The 12888-nt window shown below is 37.9% G+C and overlaps 1 protein-coding gene across 1 annotated transcript in view; it reads left to right on the top strand.

Annotated features, from left to right (window-relative positions):
• The first annotated feature begins 10442 nt into the window (after positions 1 to 10442).
• The window catches only part of TTC29 (tetratricopeptide repeat domain 29), a 146010-nt gene continuing 143564 nt past the window's right edge, over positions 10443 to 12888 (top strand). The window contains exons 1-2 of the mRNA XM_090288227.1: positions 10443 to 10534; positions 12471 to 12554. Coding sequence (XP_090144353.1) covers positions 10443 to 10534; positions 12471 to 12554 — 176 coding nt within the window. The remainder of the gene's footprint in view (positions 10535 to 12470; positions 12555 to 12888) is intronic.

Here is a 12888-nt window from a genome sequence, read left to right as displayed (position 1 = left end):
TGTCATAAATTATCATTAGTGCAACTGAAGTGGAAGAGAGGGTATAGCTTAAATGTTTCCCATTCCGTAATTTTATTAGGGAAGTAATCATTTCTAAGTACTAAATTAAAATTGTATGTAAACAAGTATGACCAGTGGCTCAAAGTCAGGAAGAAAGAGATCACATAAAACCAGTAAAGGGTGATGCTAGACCAATAGACGGGTAGAATAGGTTTGCCAGGACTGGATCTATGGCTCAGAAGGAACCCGCGGCAGTGGTGAGGGGAAATGGGAAAGCCCACCCCAGGTGGGAGCTGCAGTGGGACTGCAGTAAGACTTGGTTTTACTATATCTATAAATTTCAAACAAGTACTAAGTATACATTAAAAATGGTACTATGAATGTTGTTGAGCATAGTGATAATAGCCCACGGGTTTTGATGTTGACAAACAAAATTCATTACTTTCAGTGTCAGGAGAAAGTTTATGTATTTATCTTATTTTTTAAATACACATTAACAGTTCTCCCTCAGTGGTTTTCAACCCACTCCTGGTTTTCACTACAATTAGTATTCCAATTATTTCCAAATATTTATCACTAATACTGAGTTCTAGACCAATGGCTTCTTTGGCATCCTCTCCCTGAATATTCCGATAACATCTTAAATGTAACATGTCAAAATAGCACCAGGGATTTGCCCTCTCTCTGTTCCACCTGAGAAACCCTCTCTCAGATTTCTTCATTTCAGTAAAGGAATCACCGTACTTTCAGCTGCTAATCCAGACGTCTAGAGTTTGGTAGACTGCATTCAAATCTTTCTTTTTTGGTTAGGGAACCAAAAGGAATCTTCAACCCAGCAAGATTCTGTTTTTATAAAAATTTGCCTTCTATGAATTTAGTGCAAAATTATATACATTAAGTAAGTTCGTTTTATTTTGCGATAAACCCTTATTCAGTTCAAATAGCCTCATCAGGTATCTTTCTATGCCTTTAAGGATCTCTTCTTTATAGTATGTTCTTGAAAGTAACCAATTTCATCCATATAGGACTGATGGCTTTTTAATTTTATTTCCAAATTATGACTTTATATCAATCTTCTTGAAGGTCATTCATAATTTTCCCATGTCCTGACTGTAACTAATGATATAAAATCAATGTCTATTCCAATTGCAATCCTGAATATACTACGTTAAAGTGGGTTATTGTGTATTCAAGTTTGTATTGTCATGGTTGGAGCACAACATTTTATATTGCTATATTGCTTCGGGGTGGGGCCCATCTTCTACAGTTTTCTGCTCTGTATTCTAGAATTCATGTGTATCAAGCAAGCTGTGGTTTTCTGTCATTCTATTCCTCTTTGTACAACCAGCACACTCCTATACATTTTTCAAGATACAGAATCACATTTTAGGCACTATCCTCTCTGTGAAGTCTTGTGACCGCCAAACTTCCACTCAGTCCTGGGTAGCTGTGTGGCCACCCCCTCAAGACCCTCAGTGTTATGTCGTCTTTGCAGCATGTGTCACATGGTACTGTGGCTGTCCTCGGAACTGGTATGATCAGCTCCATGGTCTGTGCTATACCAGGTTCCTTTGAAATAGCTGTATTTTTAAAAATTATTATTGTTTTTCTATTACAATTGTCCCATTTTTTCCCCCATTGCTCTCCCCTGCCCCGCCCACATCCCCCTCTCCCACAGTCGATCCCACCCTGTTGTCCATGTTCATGGGTCATTTATGCTAGTGTCTTGTCTAGACCCTTCCCCTTCTTTCCCCCCGTTTCCCCTTTCTTCCTCCCCTCTGGTCACTGTCAGTCTGTTCCTCATTTACATGCTTCTGGTTCTGTTTTGCTCATTTATTTGTGTTGTTCATTAGTTTCCTGTATTCGGTGAAATCATATGGTATTTGTCTTTCACCACCTGGCTTATTTCACTAAGCAGAATACTCCAGTTCCATCCATGTTGTTGCAAAGATAGGAGTTCCTTCTTTCTTTCTGCTGCATAGTATTCCATTGTGTAAATGTACCACAGTTTTCTGATCCACTCATCCACTGACAGGCACTTAGGCTGAAATAGCTGGTTTTGCAGACTGGCTGGGGGCAGGTAACTAATGGAGTGCAGATACCTGGGAACCCTGAGGTCAGTACCAGAGGAAAAAGATTCAGATCTGAGTTGTGAGTTTGAGTTGGGAGCAGAGAGGACTAAGATAAGATTGGGTAGTAGAAAGGGAGAGGGGCTGTGGCGCTGGTCTAGGACTGAGGCCATTAAGAAGACAAAGACTTCAGTCGAGTTCCCTCTGGTGCTGAAAGCAAAGAAACAGTTGTCTCTTTAGCATGTCTGTCTTTACTTCAGTGAGTTGTCTCTTTAGCATGTCTGTCTTTACTTCAGTGAGTTCACCGAGGACATGACTTACCTTTATATTCCTACCCTAGCAGACTACCTGGCTGTTGAAATGATGGATGGATGGATGGATTTAGACTTTCAAATTTGGTGCTTAGGACTGCTATTCCATATTTTTCCCGCTGTTATGTCTAATTCAGCTTTTATTTATACCTTTATTTAATAAGTTGTTTCCCTGTGAGATTGTACTGGAAGTTGTAGTAGAATTTTACCAAATGTGATATTTGTCATTTATAACAGTCTTTGAAAATATCATTATACTCTATATTTTTGTTCATGGATTTAGAATTCCCCTTGAATATACACCATTAGATTTTTGTCCTTGGAAAATAGTAGACTTCATTTCTGAATTATATTGAAAAAATACAAATATGCCTCTTACTATATATAATATTTGTGTACATGTAAGTAGCTAGATAAAAGTGTATACATATATGTTTATTATTATGGACAGACATAATTAAGGTTTCAAGAGATTTGACAACTACTGAAACATTATCTTGTGAAGATTTGTCCCCACTTGTAGAAAACATTGCCAATGTAGATTTATCCCATGTGTGGAGGCACAAAATAATGAGTAAAATTAACAATAAAGCATATGGTATTTCAAATTCAAATGGCATTTTAAAAAATGAGCAGATTTAGCATTCTGCTAAATTTGTGTCACAAAGAACGAAAAGCAAGAAGACGCTAAAAAGGGAGGGAAATATGTTTTAATACCAAATAATGGAAGTTGGTACTTTTTATAATTTGGATTCAAAACCAATGTGATTTATAAACATTGAAGAAGAAAACAACTTAAACTAGATTTAAAACTAAGGAAATATACATTAGATATCAAGCCAAGTAGTTTAGCTTTTCAAGGTAGGCCCTAAAGACTTTCCAGGCTTTTTAGAAGTTGATAACTTTAACAATTTTTTTCCCCAGGCCCTCAACTTTCAAGTGTGCTCTTCTTTAACATTGGTACTCCTGAGCAGCAATGTCTGCATTCTGCCTGCTTCTCCTTTTCCACACCCCTTTCATTTTACAAAATCTTGGCAAACAAAGGACAATTTGAGAATACATACTTTGCAAACTATTGGCTGACTCTATTTGATTGAATTCTAAAAGCTAGCTTTCTAGTTTCTTTTAACTGCAAAACACTTATGACAATTACAAGAGTGTTATACATATTGGTAAAATCTGTAAAAAGGCCTTCAACTCTAAATTAAGTATAAAAATTATTACTTGCAAGCATCAATAAGCAAATGGATTTTTGTTTTACCTTAGAATATCTAGTGCAATGCACACTGTTTATGTAAGATCAATAAATATTGACTAGATTTCTCCACCTGATTTATTCTACAAATGGGAAGTATTTAAACCTTAAAAATGTTTTATATTTTCAACGAGGTCAAAACACATCATAATTTGACACTCCATAAATAGAATATTTTGGCCTCAATATTTTAATTTTATCAAATCTCTATGTAATGATAGAAAAGTAAATGTAATTATATATGCTCTTTAATGTAATTTCTTAAATGAATTTTATAATGTTCTAAAATGTTCAGAGCGAAATACTACCTTTAATTATGTCTACTAATTTGTTTCTTTAAACAAATTTTATTATCTCATTTCTATCATCTAATACTTTCTTAATGTGTAAATTGGTATTCTATAAGTAGTAAAAAATCAACTCTGCCTACCATTGCGAAGTGGTGAACTTGACTGTAGAAGGGCTGATGTATATGTACACGCACACACACACGCAAACACACAGGGGGCGCAGGGAGATTCTATAAAGAGAACTTAAGCTCACAACAACTCAAAATTAGTTTGTTTCTGGAGGCACAGGGTAAAGATGGTTCTAAGTGCAGCCGAGACTGAGAACGAGGGGAATGAATGACTAGCTGGATGAAGTGGCATCAGGTAATAGGGGCCACAAATGCCAAACTAAGTGTTTTTCCATCAATCCTGTGGACAACAGAGAAATGCTGCGAAATATCGAGAATGCAGTGCCATGAAAAACTGTTTCAGGGCGGCAAACTCCAGGCCCTGGGGTTATGCGAACTAATTTTTAAAAGCGATCTTTTTTTTTTTTTTTTTTTTTTAAAGCAGCCTTGTTTGAAGAGCCAATGTTGGGTCTAGAGGCCCGGCTCAGCCTTCAGTGGCCCCGCCCCATCAGGCTCCGCCTCCCCTACCCGATCTGGGAGCTGCCCCAATCCCGAGCCCCAATTCAGCCTAACCCCGCCCCCGCCCGCTCCACCCCGCCCCCTCTGTATCCCTAGAGACGCTCTTGCGTCTCCTCTTCCGGCGCTGTCTGTATCAAGTCTTGCAACCACCGCGGGAAGTGGGGACCTTGTCTGGCGCCCAGCACCTGCCACCAGTGGGGGCCGTACTTCGGAGAAACGGGAAACCAGAGTTGTTCCCCAGGGCCAGTCCACTGAGGTTCGTGACGCAGGGACGAGGCTCGGGGCAGGGCTTTGACAGCTCCGAAGAGAGACAGGCAGCTGTTTTTGCAATGCCTTCCCTGACCCCCGCAGGCCTTCCTCATCAGTCTGTGGACTGTCTCAAGCTTCCTCAGCTGAGGCCCTCGCTCCCAAGTCCACCTGACCCTGTGAGGGCAGTGGCAAAACGAACAGACGTAGGAGTAAATCATTAGGCCTGTTTAGGACTATGTAGGAGCACAGAGGGAATTGAGATGCCCTTGGTTTGGGTCAAAATCACTCAGTCTGTCACCAGTTTATGAGATCAAATGGTTATCCGTAATGTCATATTTGTATTGGAATACAGAGTGGAGCAAAAGTAAGTTTACAGTCGTGAGTAGGAGAAACGCAGAAGTTCCAGCTGTGAGTATGTGAAACGCAGTTTATTCTTGTATTACTATTTACTATTGTTTTCCATATGAACAACTGTAAGCCTACTTTTGCCCCACCCTGTATAGCAACACGTATACATATTTCAGGTGCATTGGCGTTTCCTTGAATTAGTAATTAATTTCTCCCATAGTATCTGTACTATCTTTTTAAGTTCCTCTAAACACATAGTAGGTATTTGGTATTTGTTGCATGAATAACTCTTATTCCATGATAGGGAGTGGGAGAGACGTTTTTCTATTAACTAATTTAAAACTCTTTTTCCTCTTCTTTGCTATTATTACTTCCTGATTTTCAGGCTGAAGTCTGTAAGCTTGGAAAGACCTTCAGCAGTAATCTCCAAATGTAAGTCAAGTGAATCATGGCCTTTCTTCAAACATTTTCTGACTTATATTTTGATCAGTAAATATCATTTGGTAGGAAATCTATTTATTTCATTGAACAGCTTATCTAATTACCTACCATGGAGTGCTACGAGTGTCCAAAAATCATGATACAAGGGATAAACATTTAGTGACTCTTTCAACTTCTTTACGTGAATTTTTAAAAATGTATTCAGGAGAATAATTATTTATATTTCTTCTGTAGTTTTCAACGTTCATAGTAAGAGAGCTTGTGGTGATAATGAAAAGTTCTAATTCTTATAAATGATTTTTCTCATAGTAAAATCATATTTCTTTTGAATTCTCTTGATGACAAATAATAAATTAGTTTATTGGCTTTACTTTTCACATCTTAGCTTTTACCCCATAGTGACTAAAGTCTGAGACAGTGGCCAGCTTCAGACATAGTCACTCCCCAAGTAGACTCTGTCTATGCAACGCAAGGCCTCTCCTTCCTTTGTGCTTCCTGATGAGGGTATCTCCTGGGATAGTGGGCAAGAGGTTTACTCTTTGAAGAATTTTACTTGGGGGCCAGAGATTTAAACTCACACCGTGGGACACATTCAGCCTGACCCAGCACTCTCAAACCTTTCATCCTGTGTTTCTCTGTTCTCATTTGTCTTTCCACGTGGGGGCCAAATTTAGACTAAATACAACCCATACAAGAGCCAACCAGCAGATCAAAGAATCCACCAAATCGCTTCTGAATATCAACAGCGGAATGGCTTGGGCAGCCTTTTGATCTCTGTCTCATCCCCTGTGGAGCCCCACACAGCAGCGCCTACTTGTTGGCACTGGGGCAGCTGCCTCTGGGTCCTCCGCTTCACCTTCAGCTCCTAGGGCTAAGCTCATTTTGGTACCAGCAAGGGAAATTCCTGTCATTCTTCCTCTCCGTTACTCACCTGCATCTGAACCATTGCCCTTCCTGCTGTTGCTCCCATCTTGTGCTCTTTTCCTCTGTGGCCTTGAGCCAGGAGAACCTTGCTGAAGTGCCATTGTTAAGGATGTGTTCCATTTCTGCTTCAGGCCTGGGTGAGTCTCCTTCCTCATGGTTAGAGATCACCTAGGAGCTGGGAACACTGGCCAACACCAGGAAAATGATACAACTCATTTTAACAAAGAGGAAAAGGCTAAAATTTAACCCTGAAATAACAGGCCACAAAACATGCTTGCATTTTTTTTTCTCAGTTATTTTCCCTTTGGCTGCTTCTATAGGCTAGAATACAACTACTTTCTAATTCAGCATAAATAAGACTGAACTTATAAAAGAGATAGTGATTACTTCTGTGAGAAAATAATTTGTTCCAGGATCCCTTTAAATATTTGATGCATTTCAAATATTATGTGTGGAAAATTTCAGTACACACATTATCTATTGTAGAAACAAAATGCCTTTATGAGGCCATATATTTTGAAAAACAAAATCTCCTTTTCAACAGGCATAGGCAAGGTAAGACGTGGGGTTTTGAGTGCAGAGAGAGCCTGCTTAACTTCCACGCTAACTCTGACCTTAAACTTTCCAGCCTAGATTGCTTGAGGGGTATTTTTCCCAATATGCAGTTAATAACTTTTTTCCACTTTATCATTCAGCTCTGATCACCCCCCATTCAGAGTTTGTGCCTTGAGGCTTGCCAGCAGGGCTTGCAATACTTACATTAAACTAAATTTAAGAGTAAAGGTGCTCCTGCTGCTAATGTTCTCACATCAGAGGAGAGCAAAATGAAGAAACTGGCAGCTGAAAGTTTAATGGTAGAAAACGTTGACTCAAGTTTTGAAGGGGAAAAAAAAATCACAGTCAATCTGTTTGACAAAGAAGACATTGCCTCTCCATGTATAACATCTGCATTTGATTTCATTAGATGTTTATATTTTTTTTAGCAAAAATGATCTAACTCAAGTAAACATCCAAAAAGATAAATTTATGTCACAGATGGTAACTTAACTTGGGGGGCGAGGGCTGATAGACATCTTGATGAGATACATTGGCAGAATCAGGGCTTCTGGGGCCTGGCCTCACTGTTCTAAGTAGACTTGTCTTCCTAGTATTTGGAGAACTTATAAGTACTGTTTTCTCATTTTAAAACACAATTATGCAGTGATCACGGTCCCCCTCCAGTGCCCTTGGTAAGCAAAGTGGGATCTCAGAACAGTCTCAATTCACAGAGGATGGAACGCCCTGCCTGAAGTACAAATAGTCATTGTTTCCTTCTCTCCCGTTCAAAATCCAGTAGGAATAGACAGGTCAGGGTTAGAAGCTAAGATGGTCCAGATTTTCTCTGTAACACTAAAGGACTCTGAACATAGTCTTCAAAGGTTTTATGAAATAGGCTCATTTGGGGGACCTTTGGTGTCCCTTCAAAACTGTACACGAGGTCTAGCGCTAGGGTGGTCACAACTTCTCACCACGTGCTCTGCATAATGTTGCCAGTTAGTAAGTTCTGGTTATCCCAGGAACTCAACCAGTTAATATAACAGCTAATAAAAAATAGATGTTTTTAAATTACAAAAGAATTAAGTCACAATATTATGAAGCTCTGGAGTATAATACAATATGTTTCAAATATTTGTTCCCGAGGAAAGATGTAATGTTTACTGTTTACACTGTGTGCTTTAAAACTACAACTCTATAAAAACAGGGGGGACATTATGTTTCATGTTTCATACCATGCCCTGATAATGTGGATAATTTAGGATTTTTTATTAAGACAAGACACTGATCTGCATTAGAATTTTCTTTTTAGTTATGTGAAGAAATATTTTCAGGCCAGGGTCGTAATCTATTTTTTAGAACACAAGACTGCTTATTGCTACATTGAATTTCAAAAAGAAAAATTTTTTCCCACATCTTATTGCTCCCAGCCACCCCTCCCCCTGCTGTGGCTTCGTAGCACCAAAGAATATTGAGTCCCAGGCATCCGCAGGTGGCTCTACCACAGGTCCTACTGTGCCTCTTATCGCCACCTCTACCTAAACCACCCTCTTTCAGTCAGATTTCACAGCAAGCCCCCAGCTGGCCCCCTGCTGGCTGCCCTTCTCCCTACGGTCTAAGTGTAGAAAAGGAGCCATGGTAATCCTTAAAAGGTGGAAGTCAGATCATGCCACTCCTCTGCCCCAAACCATCCAGTTTGTTCTTAGCTTCGTTGGAGGGGAAGTCACAGTTTTTACAGTAACTCTCAAGATCCTATGCCATCAGAACACAAAACTTCTCCTAATGTATTTGACTTTATCTCTGTGCTCCTGGTGAGCATTTGGATACTTTTGAGTCCCTTGCTTTATTTTTTTTGCTATCGATCTTCTACATATTTTGTTGTTTTCCCCACATCCACCCCCGCAGTATAAATTCTTAAGGTCAGAAATCTCTGTCTTTTTGTTCACTGATGTTTTCAGCACCTAAAACAGTAACTGGCACCAAGTAGCTGCTTAGTCTGTTAAATATATTCAAGGACCAAATTGATGATGACTTACCCTAGGTCACACAGATAGTAAATGCTGGAGATAGGTAATTTAAAATGAAAAACAAGCCTTCCTGTTGCTTAGTGGGGCTAAGGGTAGAGGTCAAAACTGATGGACACATTGCTGGTGGAATCAAGAGGCCTTTGGATGTCTCTCCAGGTAACAGTAGAAGTGGGGGTTCTTTTGCACCTGAAAGCCATTGCAGCATGTGACAAATTTTCCATTCTATGTCCAATGACATTATTTCCACACTTCTTCCTCTTCACAGGAAGATTTAGGTAACTTGATTTTATAGACCCACCTTTATTATTATTCCCTTATCTTCTCCACTGCGACACATTGCATTACCCTAAGATGGCCCCAACAATATCTTCCATTTCACATTCTTTCTTCCAGTGCGACTTTGATGCTCTCTCATCAATAGATGGGTCTGTGTTCACCAGTTTTGAATCTGGAAAGGCCTGTTATTACAGCAGAAGTCTAGGGCTGCCGTGCTGTGAGGCAGCCCAAGCCATATGGGGAGGCCACATGGGTATATTCTGACAGAGAGCCCCAGTAGAGGTCCCAGCTAATAATTGCATTGACTATCAAATATGTGAGTGAAGACACACTTACAGATGATTCCTGCTTCCCTTCATGGAGTTACCGACAACCTTCCAAGTCTTCCCAGCAGAGGCCCCCGCCATTGAGGAGTAAAGCCGATCCATTGTGCCCTATCCTAATTCCTGATCCACAAAAAGTGTGAAATAATAAAGTGATTGTTTTAATTAATCTTTTTCAAACCACTGCCTTTTGAAGTGATTTGTTACACTGTTGTAGCTGTGTCTCTCATGCCAATTGTGTCCTTGTTGAGAATTATTCTTGGCATCTGTCACTTCTATGGGAAAGCCTTTGTTTGTGAAGGATAAAGATTTTTAGAAAATAGCAAAATACGAACAATTTTCAATTATTGATTATAAGAGGAAAGTAAAGCATGAACATTTGAAATCCGTAGCTGTCATAAAAACCTTTACTTTTTAATTGCAATCTTGTCTCTTAACAAAACTCATACCAACACTCGTGATTGACTGAATTTTCAACTCAGTTATCAGATTTCTCCTTCATAGTAGAGATGCAGACAAGTAATAAATTGGCCAAAAGGCAGCTAGTAGAAGAAAATAATGAGAGAGGCAACCTGTAGAACTTACTCAGTGCGTATCATTACTGAATAACGGAGCTTTAGCTCCACACACAGAGGCATTCTCAGCTCAGGTGACAGACTGTGGATCTAACAATGTCTTAAAATATTCTTTGAAAGATATATCTTTAAAATACCACTTCTCTTTCTTCTTTCCTTCTTTCCTTCCTTCCTTTTTTTTTTTGTAGTACGAAATGACTACTCTGCCCCAACTGCCCGTGACGCGCCCAAAGCTGACATCCTTAGCCAGACAGAAGCTGCCATGCTCCCCCACCACAATTTCAAGGTATGTGACCCCCAGTTTTCGTTCTTTTCCTGCAGGATAAATTTCTCACAGCTAGAAATATCAATAGCATGTCTCAGAAAACAAATGGTTTAATGGCAAAAGTGTATTGGTATATTCAGAATATTCAAATCTGTGCTTTCAAAAGGATTGATGAACTTCATTTAAATATTAAGAATATATTTAGAGCATTTTATTTTTTTATTCCAATTATATCATGGTTCCTATAAAGCTTTGGAGGTAAATTTTTTTTTTTATAAAAAAATGTGTGTGGAGAACAGAAGGCAGAAGCTTTAGGAATGAACAGTGTATGGCTTCTAATCCACAAGGTCCCGAGTGCTGATATTTGTTTTGGAGGAAGGAGGACACAGTCTTACTTTGAGGTTGATTGGCAGGCATGATTTGCTCCTGAAATGACCCTGGGGCCTGCAGATGCAGCATCCAACTGCATCTCCCTGTGAAGGGATGCAGAGCTCCTGGCGCTGCCGCTGAGAAATTGCAGGACAGAGAACTTGATGTATTTTGTCATCATTATGACTATTAACTAAGATTGCATTACTTAGTCATTGCATTGATAATTGTATTGATGTATAGTTATGCAAATTATTTATCAATATAAATAATTTACATATCTTGGATTATTTTCTTTATATACACAACTTTTTATTTCCTGCCAGGTAAAATGATCAAAGCATTATAAGACTACTTTGTTCTGAAAAAAAAAAACCATATCTCATTTTTTGTATTTCCTGGAAAGACCAAAGCCTCTGAACTAAATCTCAATAAATACATTTAGCTAGACTACATAAAACGTTTTTTTTATATTAGCAAATCAAGTTTTCTTCTCAACAAATTTAAAATATAAATTTTTTAATAGATGCATAGTTCCAGGATATATATATATTTTTTAATAAGGCCTAACTGACATATTACTGTTATATATGGGTGTGTATACACACACATACACACACACACACACACACACTGGTGTATATATTTTACTTTTGAAAATATGAAATATTAACAAAGTGTGAAAAAGATTATTTTTCCTTTCTTTCTTAATGGTTAAGGTTACATTTTCTTTTCAACATGAGTAAAAACACAACAAATCCCACAGGGCAGGGGAGAGCAATGGGGGGAAAACTGGAACAATTGTAAAAGAACAACAATAAAAAAAAAAAAGGAAGAAGAAAGGTTTTTCTTATATTTGTATTGAATAAAATGTTTCTATCATAATCATTTAAAGCAAATTTTTGTATCAACATTCTCCATTACTTCCAAATAAAAACAGATATTTGTTCAGTTTTATTCTCCCACATTACAAGATATCAATAATATGTTTATTTTTAAAGATTCAAGGGTGTCTACAGAATAAACACAGTACATGTGTAGTGTATTTCTCAGTAAAGTCTTCTTAAAATCACTTTGTACCTGGAACTGTTAATAATAATTTGAGTTTCATGTATGATCAAAAAGCACTCAAACAGCATTACATTATTTCAGAGCAAATTTGTTAATGTTTGGAAGAAATAAATTTTACACATTTGTATCCAATAGGTATTCTTAGTTCAAGATTCTGTGCCATCCAGAGTATGACTTCTGTAGCCTGGAATGTTACACTATGAAATAACATGCGTGAAATGAAAGCTCTTATAAGCTTTGAGGAAAAAAATACATTTATTTAAAAATGCAGATGATTTTAATGTGTCTGGTGTTTTATTGGTTATTCAGGGTTTAATATTCTTCCCTGTCTTTTTTCCTTTCAAGAAAATTAAAAGTTAGAAATTATCCATCAATAAGCTAACTCTAACCGCTGTTGCAGAATATTTATTATATATGCAATTATGTCCTGAATATTTCTGTTCTGGTGGCATTCTATGTTTGGTAGCTTTTCACCTTGTTAAGGCAGTGCTTTATTATTTCTTTCCATCTCATTGAGGTCTCAATTGATCAAAGAAAAAAATGACATAGATCATTATCTGGACATGAATTTCAAAGGATTGTCAAAAGAGGAGGTTGCTGCGTAAGTATAACGTCTTAAAAGTACTTTAATATAAAGTTTGTTTCTTTTGTCTTGATTCTTTATGGAAATTTCAATTTTCCTGTGCAGTACACCTTTTCACTGGAACATGGCATTTAAAAATTAAAGCTCATATTAAATAGTGATAAGTCATGTCTATTGATCTTACATGTATCAAAGTCTTTAATTTCATGGTTCTCAGAATTCTCATATTTACCAAGATATTATAGTATCACATTTGCAATATTTTAGTTAAGTCTGTGCCATTAATTGCTTATTAACCTCCATTTTAAGGTGTGTTGCCTTCATGTGGGGGAAAAAGTTTTAAGAGAAAGAG

The sequence above is a fragment of the Furipterus horrens genome, unplaced genomic scaffold (assembly GCF_987537825.1).
Source record: "Furipterus horrens unplaced genomic scaffold, mFurHor1.1.pri manual_scaffold_10, whole genome shotgun sequence".
NCBI classification, from domain to species: domain Eukaryota; kingdom Metazoa; phylum Chordata; class Mammalia; order Chiroptera; family Furipteridae; genus Furipterus; species Furipterus horrens.
This window is presented reverse-complemented; position numbering and strand designations above follow the sequence as displayed.